The 12,870-nt window shown below is 41.6% G+C and overlaps 1 protein-coding gene across 3 annotated transcripts in view; it reads left to right on the forward strand.

Moving 5' to 3' along the window:
• Positions 1 to 12,870, forward strand: part of skila (SKI-like proto-oncogene a) — a 123,089-nt gene that overhangs the window by 85,525 nt on the left and 24,694 nt on the right. For 2 of the 3 annotated variants that reach the window (XM_063045308.1, XM_063045306.1), the window contains exon 4: positions 8,024 to 8,265. In XM_063045308.1, the coding sequence (XP_062901378.1) occupies positions 8,024 to 8,265 (242 nt within the window). The remainder of the gene's footprint in view (positions 1 to 8,023; positions 8,266 to 12,870) is intronic. The other variant, XM_063045307.1, reaches the window with a different exon arrangement.

The following is a 12,870-nucleotide window of genomic DNA, read 5'->3' on the forward strand; positions in this document are numbered from 1 at the left end:
AAAGAGAGGAGAGAGTGGACATCAGACAGCTGGAAAATTATGCTGGAGAGATAGTAATGGGGGACAACAAAATGGCAGATGAACAGAATAAGTATTTTGCATCATTCTTCACTGTGGAAGACATTAGCAGTATGGTGGAAGTTCCAGGTGTCAAGTGTCATGAAGTGTGCGATGTTACCATAACTAGAGAGAAGGTTCTTGGGCAAGGTGAGAGGTCTGAAGGTAGATAAGTTGCCTGGACCATATGGTGTACACCCCACGGTTCTGAAAGAGTTGGCTGCAGAGATTGTGGAGGCATTAGTAATGATCTTTCAAGAATAGCTAGATTCTGGAATGGTTCTGGAAGACTGGAAAATTGCAGACACCACTCCACTATTCAAGAAGGGAGAGAGGAGAGAGGCAGAAGAAAGGAAACTATAGATCAGTTAGTCTGACCTCAGTGGTTGGAAAGATGTTGGAGAGGATTACTAAGGATAAGGCCTCTGGGTACTTGGAGGCGTATTATAAAATAGGCCGTAGTCAGCATGGTTTCCTCAAGGAAAAGTCTTGCTTGACAAATCTGTGGAATTCTTTGAAGAAATAACAAGCAGGATACTATAGAGAGAGTGCAGAGGAGATTTACAAAGATGTTGCCTGGATTGGAGGGCATACCTTATGAGAATAGGTTGAGTGTACTTGGCCTTTTCTCCTCGGAGTGACGGAGGATGAGGGGTGACCTGATAGATGTGTATAAAATGATGAGGGATATTTATCGTGTGGATAGCCAGAGGCTTTTTCCCAGCTAACATGAGGCTAACACGAGGGGGCATAGTTTTAAGGTGCTTGGAAATAGGTACTGAGGGGATGTCAGGGGTACATTTTTCAGAGAGAGTGGTGGGTGCATGGAATGCATTGCTGGTGGCGGTGATGAAAATGGATAGAATAGGGTCTTTTAAGAGTCTCTTAGATAGGTACATGGAACGTAGAAAAATAGAGGACTATGCACTAGGGAGATCCTAGGCAGTCTCTAGACTAAGTTACATGGTTGGCCAAAGGGCCTGTAATGTGCTGTAAATTTCTATATTCTATGTTCTATGTTCAGGATAGACAAAGGAGATTAGGTTGATGTTGTCAGTTGGATTTTCAGCAGGTCTTTCAGAAAGTGCCACACATGATTCTACATAACAAGCTATGGGCCCATGGTATTGCAGGAAAGTTTCTAGCATGGATTAAGCAGTGGTTGATTAGCGGGAGCCCAAGGCTGGGAATAAAGGGAGTCTTTTCTGGTTGGTTGCTGGTGACTAGTGGTGTGCCACAGGTGTCTTTGTTGGGACCTATTATCTTTACATTATATGTCAGTGATTTGGATGGTGGAATTGATGGCTTTGTTGCAAAGTTTGCAAATGATATTAAGATAGGTGGAGGAGCAAATACTTTTGAGAAAGTAAAGAGGCTACAGGAGGACTTAGACATTAAGAGAATAGGCAAAGAAATGGCAGATGGAATAGTGTGTCGGGAAGTGTATGATCATGCGCTTTGGTAGAAGAAGTGACTGGGCTGACTTTTCTAAATGGAGAGAAAATACAAAATACTGAGGCACAAAGGGACTTGGGAGCCCTTGTGCAAGATTCCCTAAAGGTTAATTTGCAGGTTGAGTCTCTGGTGAGGAAGGCAAATGCAAAGTTAACATTCATTTCAAGAGGGCTAAAATATAAAAGCAAGGGTCTAATGTTGAGACTTTATAAAACTCTGGTGAGGTCTCACTTGGAGTATTGTGAGCAATTTTGGGTCCCTTAGAAAGGATGTGCTGAAACTGGAGAGGGTTCAAAGGAGGCTCACAAAAATGATTCCAGGTTTGAGTGGCTTGTCTTATGAAGTGTGGAAGAGTGTTTGATGGCTCTGGGCCTGTATTCACTGAAATTCAGAAGAATGAGGGGTGACCTCATTGAAACCCATTGAATGGAGAAAGGCCTTGTGGAGAGGATGTTTTCTATGGTGAGAGTCTAAGACCAGAGGACACAATCTCAGAATCTTGAACGGAGATGAGGAATTTGTTTAGCTAGAGAGTGGTGAATCTGTGGAATTCTTTGCCCAAGGCAGCTGTAGAGGCCAAGTCTTTTGGAATATATTTAAGGCAGAGGTTGATAGATTATTGATAGGTCAGGGCATGAAGGAATATGGGAAGAAAGCAGGAGACTGGGGCTGAGAGGAGAAGTGGATCAGCCATGATGAAATGGCGAAGCCGACTCAATGAGTAGTTAATGCAGAAAAGCAGGTAATTGCATGGGGTTCACAAACTTTTTCTATCAACTGTACATTTATTATATGTACGTAAATGATGCTAGGTACAGGAATGTTTGTACATACGGTGTTTCTAACAGGAAATGATAAAGTAGTGGTGATGGAGTGGGTTAGTGGGTGGAGGTGCAGCCTTACTACATGGGGGTAGTGACTGTTTTTGAGTCTGGTGGTTCTGATGTGAATGTTATATATCCTCTTCCCTGTAGCAGAATTTTGAGCAATGATTTTACTACCTTGCTGCCACATTGTAATATTGCCAGAAGTCCTTAACATAATTCAGGTTTTTATAAACTAAATTCATGCCTGCTTATTGCAGACAAAAATTTAAATATGCTTTTATTTTAAGCATCTTTCATGTGGAGGCATATTGTGATAATTATGCTTGGATGCCCCCTTGTGGCTGAAGCCTGATTTTACTCATGTGTAATGAGGAAATCTAGAATCAGAATCTAGTTGTCAAATCTGTTGTATTGCAGCAGCAGTACAGTGCAATATGTAAATATACTATAAATTATGATAAGAAATATACATAAATAATAGGAAATATATTTATAGGAGATACACTTCTACCAAAAAAGATGTAAAACCCTCCTTCCCTCTGCTAACCTGCCGGTCACCCTTGGGCAAAGTGTGGCACCTGCTTAGCCCCCTGATCAGGGTCATGTGAAGCCACGGGAACAGGTGGGGGATGGTCGTGTGAGCAGCTAGTGCATATTACGTCCTGGTTATTCGACCACTGACACCAGACAATCTGTGAAGAGTATTGATAATGGCTGGAGTCACCCGTCTTGTAAAATCACTGTCCAGAAGAAGGCAATGGCAAACCACTCTTGCAGAAAATTTGCTGAGAATAATCATGGTCAAAGACCATGATTGCCCACATCATACAACATGGCACATGATGATGATAATGACATATTGAAAAAAATGTCTAAAAGAAATCTGGTGGGGGAGGGGCAGAAGCTGTTGCTAAAGTATGTGTCCTCAGGCTGCTGCACCTCCCCTCTGATGGTAAAAATGAGAAGAGATATCCTGGAGGTAAAGGTCCTCTGCCATCCAATTCCTAAATGGACATTGAACCCATGAACACTACCTCACTTTAATATATATTATTTCTGTTTTGCACGATTCTGAATCACCAATATACATATACAGCTATTTATTTTTCTTCTATATCATGTATTGAACTGCTGCTGCTAAGTTAACAAATTTCATGACACATGCCAGTAATAATAAACCTGATTCTGATTCTGATGGATGCTGCCTTTTTGAGGCATTGCCTTTTGAAGGTGTCCTCGATGTTGGGATGCTAGTGCCCATGATGGAGCTATCTGAGTCTACAACCCTCTGATCCCGTGCATTTCCTCTCGTAAGCTGACAGCGGCTTGGGTCTTGGTTTCATACGCTATCCTCTGTTGTTTGTAATAGATGTAAATCGTATGGATGAAACAGTAGGTGATCTGATCAATAATATTACCATAAGACCATAAGGCGTTGGAGCAGAATTAGGCCATTCAGACCATCAAGTCTGCTCTGCCATTCCATCATAGCTGGTCTATTATCCCTCTCAAACCATATTCTCCTGCCTTCTTGTAATCTTTGATACCCTGTCTAAACAAGAAAATTAGTCTGATTCTGAGTATTTATTAACCAACAATGACTGTATTGCTGATGATACAGAAATTGTTGAAGTTATGGATGGTAGCAAAAGTTATCAGAGGATACAGCTTGACGTACAGTATATCTGTTGGAGATCAGGGTGGAGAAATGGCAAATAGAGCAATCTGGGCGAGTGTGAGGTGTTTAAGAGATCAGATAAGAGAGGGAAATGTACACTAAAGTTGGCATCAAGGTCAAGTTTAAGTTTATTGCCATTCAACCATATACATGTAGACAGTTGAATGCCAATAAGCTTAAACTTGAACTTTAACGCCAGCATTAGTGTTCACTTCCCTCTCGTATCTGATCTCTTAAATAAAACAACTCACACTTGCCCAGATTAAGCTCCATCTGCCATTTCTCCGTCCTAATTTCCAACAGATCTACTGTATAACTCACACACAAAACATATAGTAATAAGTACCACAAATACATTAACAAATAACAAAATATATTCAGAAGACTCACACTTAGCATAAAGTGCATTTTCGACACAAGTTAAAAGTAAACAGTATAATACCACTGGCACTTCATAAGTGATGAGACTTGGGTGGTGGCAGGGAGTTCAGGAAGTCTCACAACCTGGTGGAAGAAGCTGTTTCCCATCCCAACAGTTTTTGTCCTAATGCTCTAGTAGGTATCTTCTACCTAATGGTAGGACATTGTGGGATGGATGGGAGGGTTCTTTCTTTGGCCTCCTTTTTCAGTACTGAGGGCCTGATTTCACGCACTTGTCTCTGTTGGACAGAGTACATGATTCGAACACCAGTCCTGAAATGCTCACTGTACTGTTGGCTTTGTTGTGATCTCCAGGTGGCTGGAAGAGGATATTGTAGGATGCTGTCAGTGCCTCCTCTTGAGAATTCTTGGCTCATGGCTGCTCAAATTGGAGAAGGAATACTCAGGATGGTATTGAGAATGTCGAATCCATGTATTTGAAGCCTGTACAAACAGAGAGAACAAATCACCTCACAAGCTGTCTTCTATTGGGAAACTTGCCGTATGGGTTGAACAGTCTGGTACAATAGCCTCACCAGACACCATCTGGAGATGAAATAGGACATCATTGCTGATTTTTGTCGCGTTATTTTGTGGTGTGTTTACTAACTAGCTGTTAGTTGCAATAAGATGCAGAAATGTTACCTTATATTTCAGATCCTATAGATGGGAACTGTAAAACTAAATCCTTCAGAAAGCCACGGTACCATAGCAGTTAGCACCAGCCCAGAGTGACATCGAGTTCATTTCCATACGTTCTCCCTGTGACGGCGTAAGCTTCCTCTGGGTGCTCCAGTTTCCTGCCACAGTCCAAAAATGAACTAGGTTATTGTAAATTGTCCTGTGATTAGCCTAGGGTTAAATAGATGGGTTGCTGGGCGGTGAGGTTTGTTGGGCCAGAAGTGCCTATTCCACACTGTATCTCTAAATAAAATAAATGAAATTTCGTCTTCACAAACATGAGGAAGTCTGCAGATGCTGGAAATCCAAAGAAACATACACAAAATGCTGGAGGAACTCAGCAGTTCAGGCAGCATCTATGGAAATGAATAAAAAATTCACCCAACAGTTCCTTCTGTGGTGGCATGGTAGTGTAGCAGTTAGCGCATCACTTTACAGTGCTACTGATCACTGATCGGAATTCAGTTCATGTCGCTACCTATAAGGAATTTGTACGTTCTCTCCGTGACTGCGTGGGTTTCCTCCAGTGCTCTGGTTTCTTCCCACATTCCAGATGGTTAGAGTATGTAAGCTGTGGGCATGTTATGTTGGTGCCAGAAGTGTGGCAACACTTGTGGGCTCTCCCCATGACAATCCTTGCTGATTTGATTTGACTCTAACCAAACAGTTCATGTTTTGATGTACATGTGACAAATAAAACTTATCTCTAATCTCTTTTATATAAAAGCTCTGTGCTTTGTCATACCATTCCCAAATTGAATGGCCTGAACAGAGCTCTATACTCAGCACGAATCTGTGGATTTACTCTGGATTTGCTAACTCCAGTACATCCATGCTGTTTTGTGTTTCCACACCTCCATAAAGAAACACAAAATATTACACACAGATTTGGCAGTGAAGTAACACTGAATACAATTATAAACCACCCTCTGGTTAATTTTCAGCTTGCTGTGCATTGCCAACACCACCTCCACTATGAGTCTTGAGATTGATTCTGGAAGTGAAGGTTGGATGGTCTCTCTAATTGGCAGCAGATCTGTGTATTTAGCAAGATGAAAATATATCCTTTCAGTTAAATCAGTGGAACTTATAAGGTATTTTGCCTCCTCAGTACCTCAAGACCAGTAAATTGCCTCATTACATGTTATTAATCACGTTTTCTCTGGTTTTTGGTTGAGTCGTATATTTTGGGAAGAAATTTTACCTCAAAGTACGTATCTCGTACTTTGAAGTCTTTTGTTTGATCAGCTTTCAGCATTTGGAAAGAACTGAGAAATCTGCAAATGTGTCAGCTTTTCAGAATCAGAATTGGGCTTATTATCACTGACTTACATGAGATATCGGACCAAGCCATTTGGCCCATTGAGTCTACTCTGCCATTTCATCATGGCTGATTTATTATCCCTATCAAATCTATTCTCATGCCTTCTCCCCAGAACCATTGATGCTCTGACTAACCAAGAACCTATTAACCTCTTCTTTAAATGTACCCAATGACTTGGACTCCACAACTGTCTGGCAATGAATTTCACAGATTCACCACCCTCTGACTAAAAAAATTCCTCCTTATCTCTGTTCCAAAGGGATATTCTTCTATTCAGAGGCTGTGCCCTCACGTCCTAGACTCCTACACTATTGGAAACATCCTCTCCATGTACACTCTATCTAGGACTTTAAATATTCAGTAGTTTTCATTGCTATCCCCCCTCATTCTTCTGAATTCCAATGAGTACAGGTCCAGAGCCATCAAACGCTCCTCATACATTAACCTTTTCATTCCCAGATTAATTCTCTTGAGCTTCTTCTGGACTCTCTCCAATTCCAGTACAAGCTTCGGGTTGGTTGTAGGGGATTTGCAGCCCGTTCCTTAGTTAGAGCCTTCAGCATTTTGGGCATCGAGGGAGAGAGGAAGAGGAGAGCCATCCGCAGTACCACCGATGCGGCAGAGAGGGCCTCAAGATGGCTGTGGCTCAAAAGAGGACAGCCATGGAGTGATAAGTAGCTAGCCATCTGGACGCAAGCTGAGGTCTGATCAGCCCCGGCTGGGTCACCTGGAGGAGGTTGTATGATGTTGAAAGACCCGAAGCACCCGATGATTCCAGGAACATCACTGAAGATGTGTCCAGAAGCATCAATAGATGTATGTACACAGATAAAACTGCGCTGTGTGGTCTGACCAGTAAATTATAAAGCCTCAGCATTAACTTTCTTGCTTTTGTGATGCTGAATTAGTTGTTTTGCAAGTGTATTTAATTTGCACAAAGTAGTTGAATTTGGAAATATTTTCAACTAAACAAGTACTCTATTAAAAGGCTGTTTTGGGACATTGTATGCATCCAGTCATCTGACGTTCATAGCTAACCACAGTATTTGGGTTGAACAGTCGATTATATGAATATACTGAAACAAGCTTCGGAATTATCAAATGCAATTAACACCTGCATAGGAAAGTTCCTATTTACATAATCATTAACTTAATTCACTGAATTTGTTAAGAACATATGTAAGTAACCTTTACAGTATAAAGGAGACAATCATCACATTTCCACCAGTGTTCAGAAGATGATATACAAGAACTTATATTTGTATAAAAATAAAAGAGAAAATTTTGAAAGACTCAGCAGATCAGTCAGTATCCAAAGAAGGGAGAATCAGAGAGGAAATTTTAGTTGGTATTGGAATAGTTCTGGTTGAGATGAAAATGTACAGTAATTTTTATAGAACCAATTTCAAATCCCTATACTTCTGAATTGATATATTTAAAAATAGACCAATGTTTTGAAAGTTTCACAGAGCACTATGAAGCTAAAATTCACACTGAACTATATTGAAGATATTGGTACACATTTCATAATGTGATACATGTGTTTGATTTTCACTAAACCCGTGTTTTAAAATTCTGCAGCTGTCTTTTATATATGTACGATAAGGTGATAGCTCCAAATGTTTCATTGGCTCCACCTTTACAACGATGTAGAGATGCCACTAAGCCGGTGAATAAAGAATCTGCGATGGACACGTCCACAAGTTTGGAGGAGGAGGTGAAACATCAGAAGGAAAATGTGGATAAGAAGCTGATTTCGTATTACGCATCATCTCCAGAAGAGGAAGGAAGCAACACCTCATTTGCAGATTCCTATCATTCATGTGAGTTCAATGTGTTGATTAGGTATTGCAATATGTCTTGGAGTAAGCGCTATTTGAGCATGATTTTTTATTTGTCATTATGGATGCCGTAATTTTCAAGACCCTGTTTAAGTGGGGATTTGAAAGTTTGTTCTTGAGAATGAGCTCAGTTTCTTTGATGACATTAAAAACAAAAGGGTTCCAAACTGGTTTTCGTATTGTTTCGTATTCGTACTGCTCTGCCAAATGTAGATTTTGGTCACAGTAAATACTGTATAGAAGGTTATTAGCGAACATTACTATATGATACGATTCTCTGAGAATAGTCACCTTGAGCTGGGTGGAGAGGCTTGTGAGTTCTTGAGATCCCAAGAGTGGTGCCGCCTGGAGCTTAGCTTCTGGTAAGGTCACCCAGGGTGGTACAGTCAAGGAGGAGGTTAAAGACAAATAGTAATCCAACCAAGACCTCAACGGTGGAGCTGGCAGAAGGAGATGACACATTACAACAGCAGTGACGGTGGTGGAAGGCTGCAGCAATGAAGGGTCCCCAGTCATCTTGCATGCCATGGCACTGGTCCGTGACCCCGACCTGACAAGGACAGTGTGGTGGCTGCCCGTGCATCAGCCTCCCCACATTAAGCAAAGTCACACACAGGCATTTTCAGTTAAGAGAATAACCCCTTGGGAGAACATCATACTCAGCTGGAGTGATCGCATTGCTAATGAAAATTGAGTGTGTGGAATTGGAACATGTTGTCAAGGGCTAGTATATTTTAGGGATAGCGAATCATGAGGATTCACGTTTTATTCTCGGACTGCTGAAATGTGACAGATGGTATTCCCTAGTGTTCAGGAGCTTTAGCCTTTTCACTGCATTCTATATATGCAGGAATAGGATGGGTGAAACATAGAAACATAGAAAATAGGTGCAGGAGTAGGCCATTCGGCCCTTCAAGCCTGCACTGCCATTTATTATGATCATGGCTGATCATCCACTCAGAACCCTGCACCAGCCTTCCCTCCATACCCTCTGATCCCCCTAGCCACAAGGGCCATATCTAACTCCCTCTTACATATAGCCAATGAACTGGCCTCAACTGTTTCCTGTGGCAGAGAATTCCACAGATTCACCACTCTCTGTGTGAAGAAGTTTTTCCTGATCTCGGTCCTAAAAGGCTTCGCCTTTATCCTCAAACCGTAACCCCTCGTTCTGGACTTCCCCAACATTGGGAACAATCTTCCTGCATCTAGCCTGTCCAAACCCTTTAGGATTTTATACGTTTCAATCAGATCCTCCCTCAATCTTCTAAATTCCAACGAGTACAAGCCTAGTTCATCCAGTCTTTCTTCATATGAAAGTCCTGCCATCCCGGGAATCAATCTGGTGAACCTTCTTTGTACTCCCTCTATGGCAAGGATGTCTTTCCTCAGATTAGGGGACCAAAACTGCACACAATACTCCAGGTGTGGTCTCACCAAGGCCTTGTACAACTGCAGTAGTACCTCCCTGCTCCTGTACTTGAATCCTCTTGCTATAAATGCCAGCATACCATTCGCCTTTTTCACTGCCTGCTGTACCTGCATGCCCACTTTCAATGACTGGTGTATAATGACACCCAGGTCTCGTTGCACCTCCCCTTTTCCTAATCGGCCACCATTCAGATAATAATCTGTTTTCCTATTTTTGCCACCAAAGTGGATAACTTCACATTTATCCACATTAAATTGCATCTGCCATGAATTTGCCTACTCACCCAACCTATCCAAGTCACCCTGCATCCTCTTAGCATCCTCCTCACAGCTAACACTGCCGCCCAGCTTCGTGTCATCCGCAACCTTGGAGATGCTGCATTTAATTCCCTCATCCAAGTCATTAATATATATTGTAAACAACTGGGGTCCCATCACTGAGCCTTGCGGTACCCCACTAGTCACTGCCTGCCATTCTGAAAAGGTCCCGTTTATTCCCACTCTTTGCTTCCTGTCTGCTAACCAATTCTCTATCCATATCAATACCTTACCCCCAATACCGTGTGCTTTAAGTTTGCACACTAATCTCCTGTGTGGGACCTTGTCAAAAGCCTTTTGAAAATCCAAATATACCACATCCACTGGTTCTTCCCTATGCACTCTACTAGTTACATCCTCAAAAAATTCTATGAGATTCGTCAGACATGATTTTCCTTTCACAAATCCATGCTGACTTTGTCCGATGATTTCACCGCTTTCCAAATGTGCTGTTATCACATCTTTGATAACTGACTCCAGCAGTTTCCCCACCACCGACGTTAGGCTAACCGGTCTATAATTCCCCGGTTTCTCTCTCCCTCCTTTTTTAAAAAGTGGGGTTACATTAGCCACCCTCCAATCCTCAGGAACTAGTCCAGAATCTAACGAGTTTTGAAAAATTATCACTAATGCATCCACTATTTCTTGGGCTACTTCTTTAAGCACTGTAGGATGCAGACCATCTGGCCCTGGGGATTTATCTGCCTTCAATCCCTTCAATTTACCTAACACCACTTCCCTACTAACATGTATTTCGCTCAGTTCCTCCATCCCACTGGACCCTCTGTCCCTTACTATTTCTGGAAGATTATTTATGTCCTCCTTAGTGAAGACAGAACCAAAGTAATTATTCAATTGGTCTGCCATGTCCTTGCTCCCCATAATCAATTCACCTGTTTCTGTCTGTAGGGGACCTACATTTGTCTTTACCAGTCTTTTCCTTTTTACATATCTATAAAAGCTTTTACAGTCAGGTTTTATGTTCCCTGCCAGTTTTCTCTCATAATCTTTTTTCCCCTTCCTAATTAAGCCCTTTGTCCTCCTCTGCTGAACTCTGAATTTCTCCCAGTCCTCAGGTGAGCCACTTTTTCTGGCTAATTAGTATGCTTCTTCTTTGGAATTGATACTATCCCTAATTTCTCTTGTCAGCCATGGGTGCACTACCTTCCTTGATTTATTCTTTTGCCAAACTGGATGAACAATTGTTATAGTTCATCCATGCAATCTTTAAATGCTTGCCATTGCATATCCACCGTCAATCCTTTAAGTGTCATTTGCCAGTCTATCTTAGCTAATTCACGTCTCATACCTTCAAAGTTACCCCTCTTTAAGTTCAGAACCTTTGTTTCTGAACTATGTCACTCTCCATCTTAATGAAGAATTCCACCATATTATGGTCACTCTTACCCAAAGGGCCTCTCACGACAAGATTGCTAATGAACCCTTCCTCATTGCTCAAAACCCAGTCTAGAATAGCCTGCTCTCTAGTTGGTTCCTCGACATGTTGGTTCAAAAAACTATCCCGCATACATTCCAAGAAATCCTCTTCCTCAGCACCTTTACCAATTTGGTTCACCCAATCTACATGTAGATTGAAGTCACCCATTATAACTGCTGTTCCTTTATTGCACACAATAAAGAATAAAGAATTGTGTTTCCAAGTTTACAGTTGATATTGGACTAGAAGGCAGAGTAAACTTTGTATAAGAAAGAAGGAAGTTACTTAAGATCATAGGTTATGACCGGAGAAAAACGGAAGGTGGAGTTCAAGATAAGATAGTGAGATATCTCCCATTTGAATCAGAGAATGACACAAGCCTACTCAGCTTTTTTTTATGGTGAGAGGCAAGTGCCTATGGAAGTGCAAAGAGATTTAAAAATCTAATTACCTAAATAATTGAAGTCTTCCAGACAGTTGAAGAACCTTTCTTAAAGGCTGATGGAATCCTATCCGTAATTCAAAGTGTTTGGAATTCAGTTGTGAAAAATGATGCTTCACTGGTGCAGAATCTTGATCAGACTTCTTGTGTTCTGCACTCAGAGGCCATTTTATTAGATACTCCTGTACACTTGCTTATTAATGCAGATATCTGCAATGTTCCCTCTAATTTTTATTTACAGTTCTGCGGACCAACCATTGCTCTAGCAGGAAATTTTTACACGGCCTGAAAACTATGCGACATATTGTATAAAAGAAAACTGCAGCTCTGCAGAAACAAGGGCTATGTGTGCGGGAACATTTCAATGACTGTGAGACTGCACACACGCGCAGCTTAGAGGAAACAGGTTTACTCAGTCCATCGTGTGGCAGCAACTCAATGCATAAAAGCATGCAAACTTGCTCAAGAGGTTCAGTTATTGTTCAGACCAAACATCAGAATGGGGGAAGAAATATGTTCTAAGTGACTTTGACTGTTGATTGTTTGTTGGTGCCAGACACGGTGATTTGAGTGACCTCAGGCACTGCTGATTTCCTGGGATTTTCATGCACAACAGTTTTCTGGAGCTTATAGAGAAAGGTGTGAAAATCAAATGATATCCAGTGAGTGGCAATTCTGTGGGCAAAAGTGCACCTTAATGAGAGAGGTCAGAGGAGAACGGCCAGACTGGTTCAAGCTGACAGGAAGATAATAGTATTTCAAATAACTGCGTGTTACAACAGCGGTGTGCAGAAGAGCATCTCTGTCTGTACATGTGTCAAACCTAGCTGTGGATGGTCTACAGCAGCAGAAGACCACAAACATACACTCAGTGGCCAATTTATTAGGTACCTTTTGTACCTAATAAAGTGGCCTCTGAGTGTATTTTTGGCCACTGACTATGATATGGGAAGTGCAT

The sequence above is a fragment of the Mobula hypostoma genome, chromosome 4 (assembly GCF_963921235.1).
Source record: "Mobula hypostoma chromosome 4, sMobHyp1.1, whole genome shotgun sequence".
Taxonomy (NCBI): domain Eukaryota; kingdom Metazoa; phylum Chordata; class Chondrichthyes; order Myliobatiformes; family Myliobatidae; genus Mobula; species Mobula hypostoma.